The sequence below is a fragment of the Gracilinanus agilis genome, chromosome 5 (assembly GCF_016433145.1).
Source record: "Gracilinanus agilis isolate LMUSP501 chromosome 5, AgileGrace, whole genome shotgun sequence".
NCBI lineage: Eukaryota > Metazoa > Chordata > Mammalia > Didelphimorphia > Didelphidae > Gracilinanus > Gracilinanus agilis.
Genome location: NC_058134.1, coordinates 305838095 through 305858162, shown reverse-complemented (window position 1 = coordinate 305858162; position 20068 = coordinate 305838095). Strand labels below are relative to the sequence as shown.

At 56.9% G+C, this 20068-nt stretch overlaps 2 protein-coding genes across 4 annotated transcripts in view; both read left to right on the top strand.

The window, feature by feature from the left end:
- Positions 1-97: 97 nt before the first annotated feature.
- Positions 98-11905, top strand: HDAC10 (histone deacetylase 10). Of its 3 annotated transcripts, none has more exons than XM_044679872.1 (21): positions 98-254; positions 1124-1217; positions 1966-2100; positions 2651-2747; positions 2923-3020; positions 3194-3298; positions 3879-3947; positions 4154-4280; positions 5271-5336; positions 5665-5724; positions 5988-6077; positions 6323-6429; positions 6521-6588; positions 6854-7091; positions 7315-7399; positions 7856-7941; positions 8423-8479; positions 8838-8922; positions 10706-10891; positions 11280-11442; positions 11532-11905. In XM_044679872.1, exons 1-21 carry the CDS (start codon positions 197-199, stop codon positions 11537-11539), a joined length of 2082 nt encoding a protein of 693 aa, XP_044535807.1. In that variant the 5' UTR covers positions 98-196; the 3' UTR covers positions 11540-11905. The 3 variants fall into 3 exon arrangements, with proteins under 3 accessions (XP_044535807.1, XP_044535806.1, XP_044535808.1); XM_044679871.1 differs by having other exon boundaries at positions 8420-8479; XM_044679873.1 differs by lacking the exons at positions 98-254; positions 1124-1217 and having other exon boundaries at positions 2051-2100; positions 2602-2747; positions 8420-8479.
- A 1956-nt stretch (positions 11906-13861) lies between these two features.
- Positions 13862-20068, top strand: part of TUBGCP6 (tubulin gamma complex associated protein 6) — a 25676-nt gene continuing 19469 nt past the window's right edge. Inside the window, exons 1-3 of the mRNA XM_044679814.1 lie at positions 13862-14614; positions 15648-15811; positions 17690-17900. Of these exons, the coding sequence (XP_044535749.1) occupies positions 13862-14614; positions 15648-15811; positions 17690-17900 (1128 nt within the window). The remainder of the gene's footprint in view (positions 14615-15647; positions 15812-17689; positions 17901-20068) is intronic.

Below are 20068 nucleotides of genomic sequence, written 5' to 3'. Positions count from 1 at the left end.
GGCAGAAGGTCCTAAGGGGGCTCTCCTCGGAGCTCAGCCTCGGAGGGAGGCGGGCCAGGACCCGGGGGTGGGGCCAGAGGTGGGCGGGCCCGGGAGGAGCCTGCGGCCCCGGCGGTAAAGGAAGGATCCGGAAGAGGTGGCCCTCGCGGAGCCCGCTGTCCCGAGTCCCTTCTAATTCTGTTCTTCTCGGGCGCTGATGCGGGGAGCGGGGGAGGCCACGAGAGCCCGGAGCCTGAGAGCGTCCGCTGCCCGAGGTCGTTCGTGGGCTGCTGTTGCTCCCCGGGGAGAGGGAGGAGGGAGGAGGGAGGAGGGAGGATCTTTCCGCTGGAGCTCTTGCCCCCTCCCCCCTCTAACCCCCAGCATCCATCCCTCCGGCCAGTGCATGCTTGGGCTGTGGGACCCTGGGCCAGTTTCTCCCTCTGTAAAATGGGGAGAAGCTTTCCCGGCCCAGCGAGCCTCCCTCTCGGTTGGTGGGTGGGAAGACCCAGACCTTCAGGGAGCTCCCAGCCTGGGGGGGGGGGGAGTGCGAGGAGGACCCAGGCATGGTGCTGGGGCCCTACCTGAGAGCAGTGGGAGAGTGGGAAGGCAGGAAACCTTTCTGGCCAGGGCAGGAGGTGGGAATCTCAGCGGACCTCCCATGGGAGACTTCTAGGCAGGGAGGCGGCTCAGGGGATGGAGAGCCAGGGCTTGGTTCCAACGAGACCTCAGATACTTCCTGGCTCTGTGACCCTGGGCAAGTCACTTAACTCCCCCCCACCCCCCCCACCCCAAGTCCTTGCCACTCTTCTGCCTTGGAACCTCCTAGATGCTCAGACATAGGGAAGGGCTTAAACAAAGCAGAAGAGAGGCTGCTCTGGCCTGTGCAAAGGCTTAGAGATGGCCTCAGGAGCTGGGCCAGTGAAGGAGAGGCCTGAAGGGTCTGCTTGTGCGGGTGGGGGGGGAGGGGGGAGCATTTGTCCAGAGGGGATCCTTGCACCCAGAGGAGCTGAGAGGCCCTGAAAGGAGAATGTGGAGGGAGAAAAGGGGCCCCCAGCTAGGGGAAGGGAGAGGAAAGAGGAGGGAGAATTGAGAGTGAGGAGCCCCACGAGGGCAGACACAGAACCTTCTGCTTTCTGGCCAGCAGGAGCAGCGATGGCAGAGAAGAGGCCCCCCAGGCCCCAGGGGACAGCCCTGATCTACGACGAGGCAATGACTCGGGTCCGGCTGCTCTGGGATGAGTAAGGGAGCCCTGCCTTCTGTGTCCCCCCTTCCTTGGTGGGGGGGGGCAGTGCTGTGGAGATGATCCCCGAAAACCTGAGGCTTTCAGGGACCCCAAACCCATACCGACTTCTGGCTGGCCGAGGCCAGCAACATGCTGAAAATATTCTGTGGGCAACATTTGTGGCCTGAGAGTGCCCTGCCTCCATTTTTTTTTAACCCTTCCCTTCCCTCTTAGAATCAATATTGGGTATTGGTTCCAAGGCAGAAGGGCGGTAAGGGCTAGGCAATGGGCGTTAAGGGACTTGTCCAAGATCACACAGCTAGGAAGTGTCTGAGGCCAGATTGGAACCCAGGACCTCTTGTCTCCAGGCCTGGTTCTTAATCCACTGAGCCACTATCTGCTCCTGACACTACTAAATTTTGTCCAAGGGCTTCAGTTTCCCCAAATGGCAGGGTTAGAGTTGCTTTTCTCCAAGGTCCTCCTAGCTCTTCATTGAATGAGTCTAGGACCCTTCCCTTGGATAACCCCAAGATGGTGCTTCGAGATCATCCAGTCCAAGCCCCTCATTTTACAGATGAGGAACCTGAGGCCTAGGGAGGGAAGTGACTTGCCCAGGGACATAGAGCCGGGCAGCAGCAAAGCCAGAATTTGAGCCCAGGCCTCTGATCCCTCCGGACAACTGAGGCATAGTCAGGGCGAGGCCCCAGGTGTCCTGACTTTCAGGGCAGGGGCTGACCCTGATGAGCTCTCCCTGCCTCCTCTAGCCCTGAGTGTGCCATCGAGGTGCCCGAGCGCCTAACGTCCACCTATGCCCGGCTTTGCCAGCGAGGCCTGGCACAGAGGTGTGTGCGGCTGCCAGTCCGGGAGGCCACCGAGGAGGAGCTAGAAATGGTGCACAGGTGGGTATCGGCCCTGGCCGCACAGGGACATGCCCGTGTGTTGGGGGCTCTCAGCACAGCACCCCTTCCCCCATCCCTGGCGCTCTGTGACCCCGGGAGAGAATGCCCTTTCTGGGGCTGTGGACAGTGAGACAGTGGATTGGAGACGGGCCAAGTGGATAAAGTCCAGACGAGGAGGCAGGATGAGTTCCTCCTGTTGGAAGGACATTCCCACTGTCCCCTGAGGGTCCAGGAAGCAGGGACAGGCCACCATTTGCCCCTGAGGAGCCGGGGGAGAGAATCCCTGAGCCCCTTGCACGGGCTAACCACCTGTCCAGAGGATGGCCGCGTGCTTGTGGACTTTTGGCTAACCCATTCATACGTAGAGCTTCAGGTTCTCACCCCGTGCCCTTTGAGGGAAGGGGAGGGATAGAGCTTCAGAGGACAGAGGAGAGCCTGCCACCTCCCCGAGGCCCCTTCCCAGCTGGAAGAAGTGATTCCTTCCTCCTCATCCTTGTCTAGACAGTCCTGGGCCAAGCTCTGACCTCTGATGTCTGACCTCTGCCCCCAGCCCCGAGTATGTGGCTGTGGTGAAGGGGACCCAGGCCATGAGCAAGAAGGAGCTCCAGACCCTGGCTCAGCAGTATGACGCCGTCTACTTTCACCCGGTTTGTGACAGCCCCCCCCTTCTGAGAGGCGGCCCAGGGGACCCAGGCACCACTCCCGCTGCCCTCTGGCCCCCCTGCCCCTTTATCTCTCCTATACATGCACACACGTGCACGCACAGGAAGGCACCTCTTCCCAGACCGCCTGTCCAGGATATGTCGCCTCCTTCCTTCCCAGAGCACATTCCCCTGTGCCCGAATGGCCGTGGGGGCCACCTTGCAGCTGGTGGACGCAATACTGACCGGAGCTGTAGGCAACGGGATGGCGCTGGTGAGGTAACGGCCTGTAGGCTGGGGCCAGGCCTGGTCCCTCCTGGGGTGGACTAGATGCCTCCAAGCTTCCTTGCAGAACTAGGGAGCTGGGGGTGCCCCGGTCATCCCTCCTCCCCATCAGCTCTGGCATACTGGAGAGGAAATGACGGGCCTTGTGACCCCCTCCGTCCCCCCAGGCCTCCCGGACACCATAGCCAGCGAGATGCTGCCAACGGCTTCTGTGTGTTTAACAACGTGGCCATAGCCGCCGAGTACGCCAAGAGGAGACACGGCCTGCAGAGGTGAGGTGGCCCCGTGTTCCCTGGCGGGTTCCCCCATGAGCTGGAAGAGGAGAGGCCCAAAGCTCCCCAGCCCTGGGTTCAAGGACCTCCCCCCTGCTCACCTTGCGGGCTAGCCACCCACAGCAGGTCACTGAGGGCCAGGCCCAGCGGAGGCAGGGCCCGGCGCCCACTGCTGGCCACACAGCCCGCGGGGAAGGAGGTGGCCCAGGGGCTCTGTGGCTCAGACTGCCCCTTGCTAACATGACCTGGTTCGGGGACACCCATGCCATCTGGGCTTTTCTATCATTGGAGATGAGTTGTTAGTTCTCTGTTAGTTGAGGGTTGAGGCTGGGGCTGAGCCATGAGGAGGGCAGTCAGCCCCACCAAGCCTAGCAGCCATTTCGGTGACCACCTCCCACGTGAGATCTTGCCCACGGCTGCCGTCCACTCCCTCGGGAAACAGAGGCAGGCCCCCTCAGCCTCTGAACGTCCAAATGGCCCTACCTCTCTCTCCTGCCCAGCACCCTCTCCAAAGAGGCTTTTAGCAGTGAGCTGTCTGGGGGCCCCACTGGTCCCAGTGACTGACTCTGTCCCTCTCCAGGATCCTTATTGTTGACTGGGATATTCACCACGGACAGGGGACCCAGCGTATCTTTGAAAACGACCCCAGGTGAGGAGATGTGGGCCCCGGAGCCTCCAGGCTGAGGGAGCCCCGGCCCCTGAGCCCCTCACAAGGGCGACGCACGCCTCGGGGGAGTCTAGTTTGAAGGGAGATGGTCCCAGCATAAGGCTGAAGGTGGCGGGGGGAGGCAGGACCAGGGAAGGCTTCAAGTGGGAGTGGGGGCAGGTGGCGAGGTGGGTTCTCTTCCCTGCCAGTGTCCTCTACTTCTCCTGGCATCGATATGAGCACCAGAGCTTCTGGCCTCGACTGCAGGAATCCGATTACAATGCTGTGGGTCAGGGCCCCGGGCGAGGCTTCACCATCAACGTGCCCTGGAATAAGGTAGGGAGGGAAGGGCTCAGCCTGGTTCTAGTGCTGGCAGGCTATGCCAGCCCCCGATTCACGCTGGGCTCCTGGACAGACCCAGAGTCCAGACGTGGAAGAAGCCTCTGGGCTGACTCCCTTGTCTCACAGAGGACAAACAGAGGAGTGAGGTCATTTGTCTAACGGGGTACACGATGAGAGAGGATTTTTGAACCCAGGTCTCATGATTTCAAGCTGAGTGCTTTTTGCGCTGTACCACAATGACTCTTACCCTCTTGGAACCTCAGTTTTCTCATCTGTAAAATGGGGATAGTGAGATCTGTCATAGGGAAAGCACTTTCTTCTACAACTGTGGTTCTTAATTCAGTTGTGCAGTTAATTCACTGCCTTTCTCTTTTCTTGCCAGGGGAGCACTCTCTAGAACCTTTGCTTTTGTCCTCAAGGAGGCTGAGAGGGACGATGGGGCATCAGGATCAAGCCCACCGGGGTGGGGGCAGATAGGACTTGGGGAAAGAACCAGAAGGCCTTAATGTGCCTTCTAGGACTGCCCAGCAATAAGGAAGGAGCCTCTGGGCCAACCTGCCCTGATTCTGACTTGGGTGCCCTTTCTTCACGTGGGCAGAGTCCATACCAGAGGGACCTTGGGACTTTTGGGCATGGAAAGACTATTTCTTCCGGTCTCTGCCTGTCTCCCTGGTACCCTTCTTCGTCTCTCTCCCTTCTGTCTTGTGTCTTGGGCTCTTCTCTGCCTGGGCATGGATCTGTCTGTGCCCCAAGGTGGAGGGAGGACCAAGGGGCTGATTTTTTGGTAACTCGGTTTCTCAGGCCCTTCCCTACCCGTTTGTCTCCTCCTCCATACCCGATCCTTTGCTCACCCCTCCATCCCTTGCTTCTCTGCCCACCTGCTCATTTATCCCTTCCTTTGCCCACCCTCTATCCGTGCTCTCCTTCTGTGCCCACCACCCATCCCCTCCCCTCCTACCTCTCCTCTGTCTGCTCTAACTACAGATTGGGATGAGAAATGCTGATTATGTGTCCGTCTTTCTGCACGTGCTGCTCCCGCTGGCCATCGAGGTGAGCCGTGGTTGGGAGGGGAGGTAGGGCGGGCCTGGGGGGGAGAACCCGGCCTGCTTTGTCTGCAGAGGACCCTGGAGCAGCTAGCTAGGCAGGGCCCCAGGAAGGTCCTGGCTAGGGGGCTCCCTTCTGGGAGTTATGTCACAGGGAAGCCCCTTTTAACAAAAGGTCAGGCCTTCACACTGGAGTGTGAATTAGTCATCCAAGTCGGAGCAATATTGAGAGAGTAGCACGTGGTAGGGGAGAGGGTTCGATGCTGCTCCATCTCCTGGCCGAGCCCCAACATCTTCTTGTCTCCCCATCATCCCCCGTGCTGTGGCCCCTGAAGTTTGACCCTGAGTTCGTCCTTGTGTCAGCTGGATTTGACTCCGGCATTGGGGACCCTGAGGTGAGCAGGACTGGGGGGGGGGGAGGTGAATGAGACGGACTGGACAGATGGGCCGGGAGGACAGACAGCCTAAGCAGAGGCCATGGAGGAGGGGATTGGGTTTGGGTGGGAAGTGACAGTCCCTCTGAGGTGGAAGTCCTGGGGGGGGGGGGGAATCGCTGGGGAAGAGGGGCAGAGACCGATGAGGGGAGTGGGGTAGATGGGGCACAGGCCGGGCTGGGACCCCACATGAGTGTACCCCCGTCTGCCTGGCTGGGTTTCAGGGCCAGATGGAGGCCATGCCGGAGTGCTTCGCCCACCTGACGCTTTTGCTGCTTCCCCTGGCCCGGGGCCGGCTCTGTGCGGTGCTTGAGGTGAGGCCAGGGTCCCTGGGGTGCTGAGCCCAGAGATGCCCATCTGCCTGGCCCAAGTGCGCTGGGAGGCTAGATCGCTGGGCTAGAGCCAAGCAGAGAGCGCTAGGCCCTCGGCCCTAGGCCTGTCTTCCCTGGCGTGTTCTGGGGCCTCCAAGGGGGTGCACACAGCAGACCGTCCTCTGGCAGTGCCTCTGGGCCGGCCCTTGGAAGAGGCTCCCTGAGCCCAGCGGCCATCTCTTCCCCAGGGCGGCTATCACCTGCGGTCTCTGGCCGAATGTGTGTGTATGACCCTGCAGACGCTGCTGGGAGACCCTGTGCCAGCTCTCTCCGGGGATCCGGCCCCTTGTCTGAGGTGACCATGGCTGAGGGATTTGAGGACTGTCCCGAGCTGGGGGGGGGTCCCTGAAAGCCTCCCCTTCCCTCTAACCCATGCCCCATTGCAGTGCGGTGGAGTCCATCCAGAATGTGAGAGCGGCCCATGCCCGCCACTGGGCAAGCCTCGGGCATGAAGGTAGGACCCCAGGGCCCAGAGGGAGGCACCGAAGGGATCCCCAGGGTGATGTCCCAGAAATGGGGAGGGTCTCACCCTCGAGCCAGGACTCCCCAAGCCTTTGTTTGCCCATCTGCCAAATGGGAACCCTGGTACTGGCTGCTTGTGGCCCACCGGAGAGCCCCGAGGGCTGTTCCCAGACTTCCTCCAAAGGCCTGGCTGTGCCGGGCAGGTGATGGAAGGAGGCTCAGCCCCAGCCCTCTCTGCCTTGGTCCCTCCATCCCAGACGCAGGCCCAGTCCTGACTCCCAGCACACAGCACCCCCTGCTTGGGGCTCAGCCCACGGCGGCCACAGATGGGCCGGGACCCATTTTGGACGAGCTCCTCAGCTGCCCCCCGTGTTTCCCCTGCACTGGCATTGGCCTGGCTGCCCCCGACTCCGCTTCCAGCCTTCACCTGCCCCCCACTGTCCTGCGGGAGAGGGGCGGCGCTCTCAGCAAGGAGGAGGCAGCAGCCTGCTCCAGGTGAGGCAGGCTCTGGGCCAGGCCGGGCACCCTCGGGACGAGGGCGAGTGCTGGGCATTGGGCACCCTCGGGGCACTACCCTGGCTTGTGAGCTGCTGGCGGGCACTCCTCTGCCCCGGTCTAGGTGTCATGGTGTGCTTGTGTCTTGGGTGGGGTTTGGGCTGTCCCCATGTCTGTGAGTGGGAGCCCCTCTTGGGCTGAGCCCGCGCTGCCCTTGTGCCAGGCTGGATTCGGCCTTCACTCAGGACCAGACGCAGGCTGCCCTGGGGAAGCTCCTGGCTCTGCTGGAGAAGATCCTGTCTGGGCAGGTACCGCGGGTGGGCCGTCTGGGCCCGGGAAGGTCCCCCAGCTTGGGGGAGGACCCGAGTGGGAAAAACTCCTGTAAAGGAGACCTTCGGAGGGCGGCCTTCTCCGATGCCCCCAAGCCTGGCCTACGACACACTGGGCTCCTTTGAATCCAGCCTCGTCCTTCCTATAGCCCGTTGCTCATCCGGCCTGGCCTCCCTCCCTCCCTGCCAGGCACAGACGTCTTGGAAGTCCTGGAAGGCCAGGCCAGGTGACACTGACCCAGGGGAAGGGGCACATGGACCCCGGAGAGGTGGGAGGCCCAGGTTCTCCCTCCGAGTTTGAGCCGAGCCTTTGTGTGACCTCACGTGGCTCTTCCCCTCTCTGGTCCTCGTTCTTACACATGGCCTCTCGGGCCCCATAAAGAGGGGTTGGACAAGGTGACCTCAGGGCGCCTGATTCCTCTCCTGCGTCCTCAGGTCCGGGCTGGGATCGCCGCGACTCCCACAGTGGCAGCGGCCGCCATCATGGCCCTCCGCAGAGGCCTCAGCTTCGGGTCGCGGAGGTGAGCCCAGCTCGCGGGCCTGGGAACAGGAGCCCGGAGCTGGTTTTCTTCCTTGTTCTTAGAGCTCCTACCCCCAGGCATCCCCTTTCTGACCCCCTCTCTTCTGTGCCTCTCCAGGCATCCCTTGTTTGACCCAGTGCCCGGCCTGGCTTAATGAGGACTTCACCCGTCTGGGGTCCCCCGCCCTGCCCACCCCAGGCCCTCCCCGACTCCTCCAGCCCTTGGAGTTTGAGCCCCAGAGTCCAGCCCTGGGTCACCTCTACCCTCACCCCCATCCAATTCTGTTCTCTCTCGTGAATGAATGGCATCTGCCCCCAGACTGGCAGGGCCGGGGGCTGTTCTTCTGTGTCCCCCAGACTGGAGGTTCCCAAGGGCAGGGCTGGGGGCTGTTTTTCTGTGTCCCCCAGATGGGAGGTCATGTGCATGTCCTGATCATTTCTGGAGGTGACCCTGACTTTGGTCTCTGCTCTGTGTTCAGCAGGCTGCTTTGTGTGGCTGTAGGAGACTTGGATATTCCTGAGGACCTGAGGGACAATGGGTAGGGATGGCTTGAGGTGACCCTGTTCCCCTTCTCTGGGCCTCAGTTTCCCCCTGAACAATCTGGGGGTTGGCCAGGATGGCCTCTGTGAAGCTCTTCCAGCTTGAGGTCTCAGATTCCCCTGGCCTGGGCAGCAGGGACCTGGGTCCAGGGGGGCTGTGGCACCTCCTAAATGTGTGACCTTGGACATGTCCGTCTCCTGCTCTGCCACTCTCCCAGAAGCGTGGGTCCCCCAAGATGGCGGGGAGACAGGCACCATGTAAACAAAAGCATGGCTCCACCCTGGGGCCCATGGCTGGGGTGGGGAGTTGGAAAGAACACATTACACTAAAACCGGCTCTCCTCCCCCCCACCCCAGCCAAATCCTTGTGTTCCACATTGGAGGAGAGGAGCGGCCAGAGGGAACCCCCTCCCCGAGGTGCATCTGCCTGGGTGGGCCGCAGGTGAGAGCCGCTTATAGTCCAGAGGCGGGGGAGCTGGGCAGGCTGGGCCTGAGGACCAGAAGTCTGTCAGGCAGAAATTATTCAGGAAACAGGTACCGTGGGCCAGGGACGATGAATACGAGGCTCAGGCAGAGACTGGGGAGACAACAGGCAAATGGCTTTGCGGAGATGCCCCCTAGAGGGAAGGCTCCAAAAGAAGGGGGGCCAAGAAAGGCTTCCTGGGCGAGAGGTAGTTTAAGATAGGAGTGGAAGAAGACAGAAAAAGGAGAAAATTCTGAGTCTGGGAGCCAGCGAGGGCCCAGAGGCGGAAGGCCTCGTTGGTGGGCCACTCAGGAGGCTGGGGCCCCAGAATCGAAGAGAATGTGCCGGGGAGTGAGGTGTGAGAAGACTGGATAGGGAGGAGGGGGCCGGTCATGCGGGGCTTTGAAGGCCTTTTGTATTTGAACCTGGAGCCAGTGGGGAGCCCCTGGAGTTTATTGAGGAGGGGGCCTGCCTGTGCTTCAGGAAAATCAGGGTGGCTGGCTGGAGGACGGATTAGAGCAGGGAGAGACTTGGGGCAGGAGACACCCTCCCAGCAGCCATTGCAACAGGCCAGGTGTGAAGGGGTGAGGTTCTGCAGCAGGTGGGGGACTCTGCCAAGGTGAGACAGCAGGCCTCGGCCACGGCTTGGGTGTGGGGGTGACTGCAGGGGTGTGAGCAGTTTCTGTGGAATGATAAGGCCAGAAGCCGGATTCCAGAGGGTTGAGAGATGTGAGAGGAAGGGGGCTGAGTACCTGTTGTCTCCAACAGGCTGATGACTAGCAGGGGTGGGAGGACCAAGTTGGGGTTCGTGGAGGTTTGGGGAGATGTGGGTGTAGCAGGGAAGCTGTCAGCAGACTGCAAGAGACGGAAGATTAGTGAGGGAGCAGGGGTCCCGGGGCAGGGGGTGGCAGTCTGCTGGAGGAGACAGGAGGCGATGGGATCACTCGTGCAGGTAGGGGCCATCCTTCCGGAGGTGGCACGTTTCAGCCATGCCCAATTCCTCGTGACCCCATTTGGGGTTTTCTTGGCAGTTACTAGAGGGGTTGGCCATTTCCTTCTCTAGCTCATTTGATAGAGGAGGATGAAATGACTTGCCCAGCGTCACACAGCATGGAAGTGTCTGAGGCCAGATTTGAACAAAGGAAGACAACTCCAGGGCCGGCACTGTTCACTGTGCCCTGTTTCCCCCCAAACCTAAAGACTCCAGAGTCTGGCTGTGTGGCCCTGGCCAAGTCTTTCTCTCCAACATCTATGAAGTGAGGAGTCGGACTGGCTGTTCTTCCAACCCAGGAAGCTTTAATCCTGAGACCAGTGTGATAATTGGTTCTGTCTGAGCTGGGAAGGGTGCGAGCATTCTCAGGGCTGGAGGGGCCCACGGCCATCCCAGGAGAGTGAGGGGGAGCAGGATCTGGACATGGGAGGGGGCCCGCATGCTCTGACAGGTAGGGATGGATGGGGCAGGGCCCCAGGAGGCATCATGACAAGCCCAGGCAGTGGCTGCCTTCCTTGAGCCCTCTATGGGCACGGGGATGGGGGGGGGGGGGGGCGGGCAGAGAAGGGACAGGGCCTCCAGGTCAGTGTTGAAACCCGGTGGCTCCTTATCTGCCTTTGTGTTCTGCCCCTTGGAGGCCCTCTGGTCTCTCCCCCTTAAGGTGGCTAGCTTTGTGCTGGACTCAAGCCCAGGGGCAGTACTAGAAGAGGCCCACCCCTGGGCCCTGGCTTCCTTCTCTTCCTCCTCCTCATCCCCCTTCTTTCATCTCAGGCCACAGAACCCGGGAACTTCCGCTTGGCCCTCCTAAGCCTCATCCTCCCAGTGGCCTACAGTTTCCAGCCAGAGCTGGTGCTGCTTGTCCTGGGGCCAGGCTATAGCCTTCAAGGTCTGGACATGGAGCTGCTCACCAGGCTGCTCCAGGGGCCTGCTAGGGGCCGAATGCTGGTGCTGCTGCAGGTGGGTGAGAGACCCCTTGTCTGTTGGGAAGCTGGCAGCTTGAGCCTGCATCCCCAGGTTCCAGGGGACTGTGAGGCCAGCCACTCCAACCCGTCCCCATATCTCCTTTATGGTAGTCCTGCCAAGAGGTCATCCAGGCCATCCATGCTTGAAGCTTTCCAGGGATGGGGAGCTCACTACCTTTTGGGGCAGCTCATCTTACTTTGGGGCAGCTCCAAACATTAGCAAGTTCTTTCTGACACCCTGTCCCTTAGGACAAAGAGGACCTGACCCCTGGGGGAGTGCCCCAGCCCTGAACTCACTCCCTTGACCTTCTTGCTTATCCTACTCCCTCTGACTTTGTGGAGGGACATGGGGGGTGTATCAGCTGCCTTGTCTCTGGCCACAGGACTCTGAGATCTCATTGGTGGAGGCCCTGGCCTGGGCCTTGGAGGGCAAGGCCCTCCCCAGCACCCTAGGCCCCTATCTCTCAGCCTCTCCAAAGCAAGCCTTGGCCATCACCCGCCTCTGCCGGCAGCTGCAACCGGACTGGCCCATGCTGCAAGTGTCTGGTGAGCGGGGGCAGGAGGAGGCCTCGTTCTGGGAGTGGCAGGGCCTTTGGGGATGCGGCCCAGTCTGAGCCTCTCTCTGTTTGCTTCAGTGAACTGAGGCCCTTTCCCCACTACCTGCTCCTCGGGCCAAGGTGATCCCCGAGACCAGGACCAGCAGGAACCCTGCTGGGCGTCATGGACCACAGCTGATGGCATCCCAGGGTGCCGAGCCTGAGAGCAGAAGCAGCTGCGTTTGGAGTCAGAGAACCCACTCCACAAAATAATATGCCTATGTGGCCTTAGACACGTCACTTCTCTGGACTATGGGCTGCCTCAGTTTCCTCCTTTGTACAATAGGAGCTGGACTGTTCTCCAAGGTCCTTCAAGTTCTTCAATAATAACAATAACAACAGCTGGCATTGATGTGTTTTAAGGTTTGCAAAGTGATTTACAAATCCATCAATAAACACTTAAGTGCCCACCATGTGCTCCTAAGCTCTGGGGACACAAAGTGTCCCAAGGATGCCCCCCTGCCCTCAAGGAGCTTCCAGCCAAATGGGGGCGCCCCAAGTCACACACAGGATAACGAGGCGATGAAGAACAGAGGAAGTGCTAGAATGAAGGGGTTTGGGGAGGCTTCCCCTAGGAGGGAGGAATGGGGGTGACAGGAAGCCCGGGAGGTCAGAGTTCGAGGTCTGGGGGCAGCTGGAGCCACTGAATTGTCACAGCAGCCCTGGGGAAGGAGATGCTGTTATTCCCATTTTACGACTGAGGGAGACTGGCTAAGTGACTGGCAGGGACCACCCTGCTAGGTCTCAGGGTTGGATTTGAACTCGGGTCTTCCAGACTCACTTGAGTTGGAATTAATCCTTGTTTTCCCTCAACCAATCCTGCCCCGCCAGCCGTCCGCCTACCGGTCAGGGATAGTCCCGGAAAACAGGCAGGGACGATGGGGAGGAAAGAAACATGGAAGAAGAGGAGGAATGGCGCTCTGGATAGGGACCCAAGTGAGCAAAAGCCTGGCAGTGAAAAGTTCACGGGCAGCGCTGCCCGGGGCCAGACTGAACGGGGCTCCGCCTCCTTTGACCGGACTGGGGAGCTCGGGCAGCTTCGTTACCCAAAGTTCCTTAATTGTCGCAAGAGCATTCCCGGCAGACACCGCGGTGACCAAGTCACAAGTAGGGAGAAGGGGCAGGGGCGGGGCTTCCTGGGTCCCGAGCTTCGCGCGCAGGCCTAGTACAGCGATAGGGCCCCCGGGTCACGTGGGCCGACTGCACACGGTCTGTGCGATGATAGGCTTTCTTGGATCACGTGCTCAGGCATCATGGGCAGGCCCTGTAGGAGGATAGGACTCCTCGGGCCACGTGGTTCTCCCGTCGCCTAGAAGGGCGGGATCAGGTCGTTTGCGTCGCCAGCGGGCTGACGTAACTAGCATCTTACGTCATCATCCCGCGTTCGTGTTGAGAGTTGCTCCTTCCAGGCCACAGCGGTGAGTTCGCTTGTCAGCTGTGGATTGGGGAGGGCGGGGAGCCGGACTCCGGAGCCCTTGGAGATCCTTACGTCGTGACCCCCAACTCCAGCCCCGGCTTGAGGTCCCGCCTACGGGGGCGGGGCATCCTTTCCCGCCAGCCGCACTCCCTTGTTTGTTCATTCCCTCGTTCACTCATTCATTCATTCATTCATTCACTCTTTCATTCACGGTTCAGGCTTCATCTCCGGCGCTCCTGGAGCACTCCCGCCCTCCTGGGATGGCCGAGATGAGCCTCGGGGAGGCCAGGCCTGGCTAGGCTCTGGGAACCTCTGGGGGCTCATCTTCCTGTGCTAAGAGACTGAGACCGATGAGAACAGTCTAGGAGGGCCGCTGGGAGGAGGAGGCACTCTCTTTGGGCGCCCTGGCTCTGGGTTAGAGCCTCTCCCCCTTCTACCAACGAGCCCGTGACTGCCCCCTTCCCCAGGTCTCTCCCCTCCCTTTTCTGTGGCTCCTTCCCTTTCCTCTAGCAGGGACCAAAGAGGGGGAGGATATCAACTGGGATGCTGGGACTGCTCTCTAATATGGCCCTCTGTGTGGCCCAGCATTTCTGCCACTGGGCTGTTCATTGCTTATGGGCTCTGGAACTTGGGCTAAGGGTTGGAATAGCCATTACGAAGGGGCCATTAAGTGAATAAAGAGCCAGGCCTAGAGATGGGAGGTCCTGGGTTCAAATGTGACCTCGGATACTTCCTAGTCAAGTCACTTAGCCCCAGTTGTCCAGGCCTTACTGCCCTTCTGCCTTGGAACCTACGGGCAGTATTGAGTCTAAAACAGAAGGTGAGGGCTTAAAAAGGAAAGCAAACAAAAAGGGAGTAAGCGTCTCCTTTCTCCTCTCTTGCTGTCTTTCAGATGCTGATGACAGTCTCCTCTCACCCATGATTTGTCCCAGTCCAGTTGCTGCCTCTGGAGATGGCCAGCATCACCCAACTCTTCAATGAACTATGTGAGGTCCACCTGGGGCATGTGCCCTGGAAGGCCCACCCTGGCAGGCCTGGGGCCAGCATGCAGAGGGCCAAGCAGAGCCTCAAAAGGGTGGTTTATGATGCCCTTTTCATGGGCCTCTTTCAGGAAGAGGGTCACAAGCTACTGTCGGCCGGGTCTCAGCTTCCCGTGAAAAATAAGATCCTCATGTTGTCCTTCAACTTGCGGGTCGGGGGCCTGGGTCCTGATGCCGACAGGCTGGAGGAGCTGGTGGACGGGCTGGAGGCAGCCCCTGCCCTTGGCCTGCCGTTGGCTGAAGTCAGGGCTGTGCTGGATCTCTTGGTGCGCCTGGCTGGGAGTGGCCCGCCTGTGTCCCTCCCTAAGAAGAGAGACTATTTTCTGAACAACAAGCATGTAGGCCGGAACGTCAAGCATCAGGGCTACGATTACTATGACGTGAGCATGTTCGAGGCTGATGCACGCTTCCTGATTGCCAGCCAAGAGCAGCAGTGCCGGGAAACGGTTCAGAAAACACTGCAGGTGATGGAGGCTCCACCAGGCACCGGCCTGCGCTCCATCGGGCTCTTTGCCCAGAAGTACCCTGGTGTGGACAGGTTTGAGAGAGAGACCCATGGCTCCCTCTTTGGAGCCCTGGTACACAGCCGCACTTACGACATGGACATTAAGCTGGATCTGCCGCCTGTGCCAGACAGTGCTGACTTGTCAGGCCTCGCCATCCAAGTATGGGTGCCCCAGCTTTAGCTAGTTTTAGGGATTGGGGGCCTCCGAGATCTCTTAGAGGAACTTTCTGTCATTTTTATAGTGATGCCCAGGCTTCTGGGACCCTGAGGTCCGCCAGCTCTTTGACTCCTGAGTTGTAGAAAAGATGCTATTCTGCATTCCCAGAGGGAGTTTCTCACCCCGGAGTTCTTTATCAATCATTAAACATTAATGAAGTGCTAATGGTGTGTGTCAAGCTCTGAGGATTCAGAGAGAGACAAAAGACTGTCCCAGCTCCCCCAAGGAGCTCACCATATAATGGGGGAGACAATAAGCTTAACAAAGACATCCAATGTGAGCCATGTACAGGATAAATAGGAAATAATTAGCAAAGGAGAGGCACTGGAAGTAAGAGAGGGACCGGGGAAGCTGGGATCCCAGGGCCTAGCCCTCTTGGCCTTTCTACCAATGAAGAAACAAATAAGAAAAGGGTTACTTATTATTGGGTGCTTATTCTGTGCCAGCCTTGGTGCCAAAGGCCAGGGCTAGAAAGCCAAGACAGTCTCCTGCCCTCAGGGAGCGCCCATAGAGTGGAGGAGACAGCATGTTACCCAGGATAGATGTGGTAAACCTGCAGTGACCCTATAGGCTACTTAGTGCCCTCAGCAGCCAAGAAGTCTTGGCTTTGGAGAATTCTGAGGAGGGGCTCCCAACTGTGTTTGGGGGTGAGAGGCTTGGGGGGGAGCTCCATCCCACTCAGTCCTTATATTCCCTGGCTATCCTTGTTTGCATCTGGAGGGAAGGCAGGTATAGGCTTCAGCCTTTAACCCTTAAGAAGGAATAATATTTTTGAGTGGGAGGGCTGCACCAGAGGCTGTTTTCATAGGATAAAGTCAGGAAGCTCCCTGGCCTTTATGGACCCCCTCTTACCTGTGTTTTTAGCTTGGAAATCCTTGAGAAAACTAGAGAAGTAGAGTTTTTGGTGGTTCTGAGGTGGCCACACTTGGATTCTGCCCCGGTCGAAGGTGACCTCCGTCCTCCTTGTGATCTGCAGGTTCCCCAAAGCATTGATCAGTCAGAAGATGAAGGCTTCCAGTCAGCATCTAATCTGACTCCCGATTCTCAGTCAGAGCCCAGCGTGACTCCAGACATTGACCTCTGGGACGCCGTGCTGACCTATGAGCCCAGCAAACGCAGATGTTGGGAGAGGATTGGCTGGTAGGTGGGGGATATTGGAGTCTTTTAGAGGTGGGATGCTGACTGTTTGGGCTCACAGTGTGCTGGTACTTGGGAAGTCTGGAGTAAGGAACTGGGCTCAGACTAGGCAGAGGGGGAAGGAAGGCTCATGTGACATCCTTGAGTGAAGCCTGCTGCTGTCTCAGTGAATCTTGTATCAGGAAGAACAGCCATGAGGCAGAATTGGCCTGGAGCCGGGCATCTGCTGTGGAAAGGATTCTCCCAGATCAGGCCTTTCAGGTGTTGGCCAGACTGCTTGTTTTTGTTTTAAGGGAACCATCATCCAGAGGAGGTATCAGAGAAGCAGACCCAGAAAATCAGATTTGGGCCCATCTGTGGTGCCAGTGAAACTGGAAGCCTGAGGCTTGCAATCCTCATTTTACAGATGAGATCATTTGCAGGGAAAGTGACTTACTCGGGGTCACATAGTTGGCAAGTGTCCAAAGCAGATTCACAGCTGTGTGGACTCCTAACTTAGAGCCTCCAGTGGTGGCTGGATGTGTCCCCATCAGGATAAGACCCAGGCTGGCATCGGATCAGGGCTCCTCTTTGGTTTTTCTATGGTCTTTGTTCTTTAGAACTTCATTTAGAAGCTCATCCCAGCTAGTGAGAGGACCTCAGAGGTCCAGTAATCCCCTTCCTCCTCCTCCTCTGCAGTCGATCGGCTTCTGCCCAAGTGGGTCAGGGGACGTGGAACAACAACAGCTTTTTAAAAAAACTTGGTCATAAGGTCCTTAGGGCGGCTGACTTTCCTGCCACCCTAGGACAGAGCAGATGCCCAGCGAACTGAAATGATTTGTTTCCATTTAAACTCTTGATTTTCACCTCCAAGTCTTATTTTTTATCATGAGCCAGATCATTAGCAAACCTGAAGAGCTCAGTCTGGAAAGCACCGTGAAGGTGATTTGGGGCTGTGAAACTGTAAACTTCTGGCTTGTCGTGTTTTTGTTTCAAGGCAAGTTACACTGAACTCAATAGTAACAAAATGACTTGCCCTCACTCTTCCCGGCCTTGGTTCATTCCTCTGGAGTCACAACTGATTTTCCCCTGAAGACCAGGGCAGACCTGACCAAAAGGCAGGCAGTGCCCACTTGGAATCCCAGCTTGTCCCCTCACTGATTGCTGGGTGACCCTGGGCGTCTGATTTCCAAGCCTCGATTTGTTCTCCCTGCCTCACCGGGATATTGTGAGGAAATCGCTCTATGAATGTTGAAGCTGCCTCTTGGTCTAATTTCACCTGATAACCATTTGGGCATTTGGAAAGAGGTCCTCCTTTTTCAGACTGAATGTCCCCTGCTGCCTTCAGCTGAGTCTGTCCTGCCCTGACTTTGCTACAAGGCCTTTTCTCATCCTGATTCCCCTTCCGCACATGGTCAGTTTGTTGGTCAGTTGTTTTTAGGCGTGTCTGACTTTGTGACCCCATTTGAAGTTTTCTTGGCAGAGATCCAAGAGTGGTTTGCCATTTCCTTCTCCGGCTCCTTTTACAGAGGAGGAACGGGAGGCAAACAGGGTGAAGGGACTAGCTAGGAAGTGTCTGAGGCCAGGGATCTTAGGTCTTCCCGAATCCTGGCCCGGTGCTCTGTGTACCATGGCACCACCTAGCTGCCCTGGCCGGTCAGTTTATATGTTCCTTAAAAGCCCAGTGCTGCTGCCTGCTCTGCTTTGGGCTTCCAGTCAGTGATGCCCAGGACCCAGAGCAGGCAGGTTTCCCACTTGGGCTTTCTGGGCCATCTCAGGTGGGTTCCTTTGACCCCAGAGCTTGGCAGCACTTGCCCAGTCCCTTGTGGGGTTTGTGGTGGCATGGAGATGACCTGGACTGGGAAGGAGATGGCTTTCCCTCACTGTGTGTTTTTCCTGCAGTCCTCCTGGGAATAAAGAGGATCCGTATCTCACTGAGGCTGGTAGGGAAGCCTTTGACATGTTTTACCGCCTGCGGGAAGGGGAGCTGCAGCTTATCCACAGTGGCCTGTTCCAGCTGCCCCCCCTGTACCTAATGAAGGAGAAGGATCTAGTCAAGGATGTCTTGAATGTCCTCATTGGGGTCGTGTCGGCCACCTTTTCCCTCAGTCAGGTGAGAAGCTGTCTCCCCCAGCTCCCTTTGGCCTAAGAGAGCCTCGTGGGGGGGGGGGGGCTGAGGAGGACCTAGTGTGTTTTGGGCAAGTTCTGGGCCTTTTTTAGGATTGTAGTTTCAGTCTGAGCCCCAGGGTGATATGGCAGCCTCCCAGAGAGCCGCGGCTACGCAGAGGCAGGTCCTGCTGCCTTCTTGCTCCTGTTTTCCCTCAGGGTCATGGTTAGCTGAATTCAGCCCAGGACGTGGCCATTTAGGAATCATGTTGGCAAATGGGAGAGGACCTCCTCACAGCCTTTATGGCAGTTGGGTTGGAGAGGGCCTGGGAAGCCAGGCTGCAAAGAAGCTTTTATTTTTTTTTTTAATTTAAAGAATTTATTTCTGGAATTTTTGTTGAAACTTCGAGCACTAGATCTACATGTTCAAAGTACAAACCCATAGAACCGAACCAACTTCCAAACAAAAACCAAATATACAATAAGCAGAACAAAAATAACCTCCCCCCCCTTTAAATTTAAGAAAAGCATTTAAAATGGGGTTGCCCAGTGATTGCATATGCAAACAGTAGGCTTTTGTCATCTGGTGAAAGAGAGGAGACCCAGAGCAGGAACCTTAAAAGCTAGCATGGCTCCTGCCTGGTTCCTTTATCCTGAACTATGCTGCTGCTGGATAGTGCCCCACTTTCTGTGGTTGTAGTTGGCGTGTCTCGTAGCCTTTTGCTTCTGCTTTTCCTCTTCAGTATGTTATAAGTAAAAATGGACTTGGAGGCTTATTACCAGATTTATAAGCATTTGTTAGTAGAAGAGGGTTTTCAGCCTTTCTAGCCTTACACGGAGATCCATTCCTTCATTTCAGCTGCATGGCTAAGGCAGAGGCTTGCCAGAGACGGTCAGGTCAGATAAAGAGCAGGGAGCCAGCCCGGGGAGCCAGTAGTTCTAGAACTACCGATCTGCTCTAAAACTACTGGTGCTGGTCAGACCTGTGTTTCACCACTGGAGTGCCGAGGGATGGAGGTATTTTACTGCACACAAGTATAAAGTCATAGTTTCCCCATATATCTTTGAATTCTTCACATTCGTCATCCCATAGTGAACACACATTCCATGGCATAGTTTAGTTGGCCATCTTCCAGGAGCTGGCCACCTTACAAAGAGTGCTGCTATAAATGTTCATAAAAATGGTTTTTTAAAAATTGATAGAAGTTTGTAAAAAAACAAAGTCTTTTTTACCTTTAAAATTTATTTTAAAAAATTCCCCCCCCCCCCAATTACATGTAAAAATAGACTCCAACATTTTTTTAAGAATATCATCTCAAATTCTCTCCCTCTGCCCCAACTCTGTTGAGATATAGATAGTACACGTGCAATCATAAACCATTTTTCCGTATTAATCCTTTTGTGAAAGGAAATTGAAAAAAAATTAAGAAAGAAAGTGACAAAGTTGGCTTTGGTCTGGATTCAGACTCCACCAATTCTTTTTCTCTGGAAACAAATGGCATTTTGTCATCATGAGTCCTTTGGGATAGTTTTAGATCATTGTATTGCTGAGAATAGCTATAAAATTCTCAGTTGTTCATTGTAGAGATTTCCTGGCACTGTACAATGTTGTCCTGGTTCTGCTTATTTCACTCTGCATCAGTTCATCAAAGTCTTTCCAGGTTTTTCCGAGCTCCCCTTGCTCATCATTTCTTATGGCACAAGGTATCTCATTACATTCATAAATTAGCACTTCCTCAGCCATTCCCCTATCGATGGTGTATCCCTTCACTTTCCAATTCTTTGTCCCCCCCTAAAAAGAGCTGCTTTAAATATTTCTGTGCACACGGGTCCTCCCCCTTTTTGTTTTTTTCTCTCTCTGGAATACAAAGCTAATAATGGTATTGCAGGGCCACCGGGTATGGACTGATTTATAGCCCCACGGGCACGGGCCCAAATTGCTCTCCTGAATGACAGAATGGGTTCACAAGTCCCCCAAGAATGCATTGAGTCCTAACTTTCCCACAGTCCCTCCGAGTAAGCCTGCTTTTTTATTTAAATGTTTTCCTTTGAGTGCCCCAAACCCCCTCAGATGTTTCCTTCTAGAGGATCTCTGTGATGCTGCAAGTCATTATTGCCCCCTAGAGATGGCTTCTTGAAAGGGCATCATCAGTCCAGCCTGTTCTCTTGGAGCTG

Coding starts and splice junctions, on each gene's coding strand:
- HDAC10 (XM_044679871.1), top strand. CDS start 197: ATGCGGGGAGCGGGGGAGGCCACGAGAGCCCGGAGCCTGAGAGCGTCC. Junction 1,218..1,965: donor GTCCGGCTGCTCTGGGATGA/GTAAGGGAGCCC, acceptor TGCCTCCTCTAG/CCCTGAGTGTGCCATCGAGG. Junction 3,021..3,193: donor AACGGGATGGCGCTGGTGAG/GTAACGGCCTGT, acceptor CCGTCCCCCCAG/GCCTCCCGGACACCATAGCC.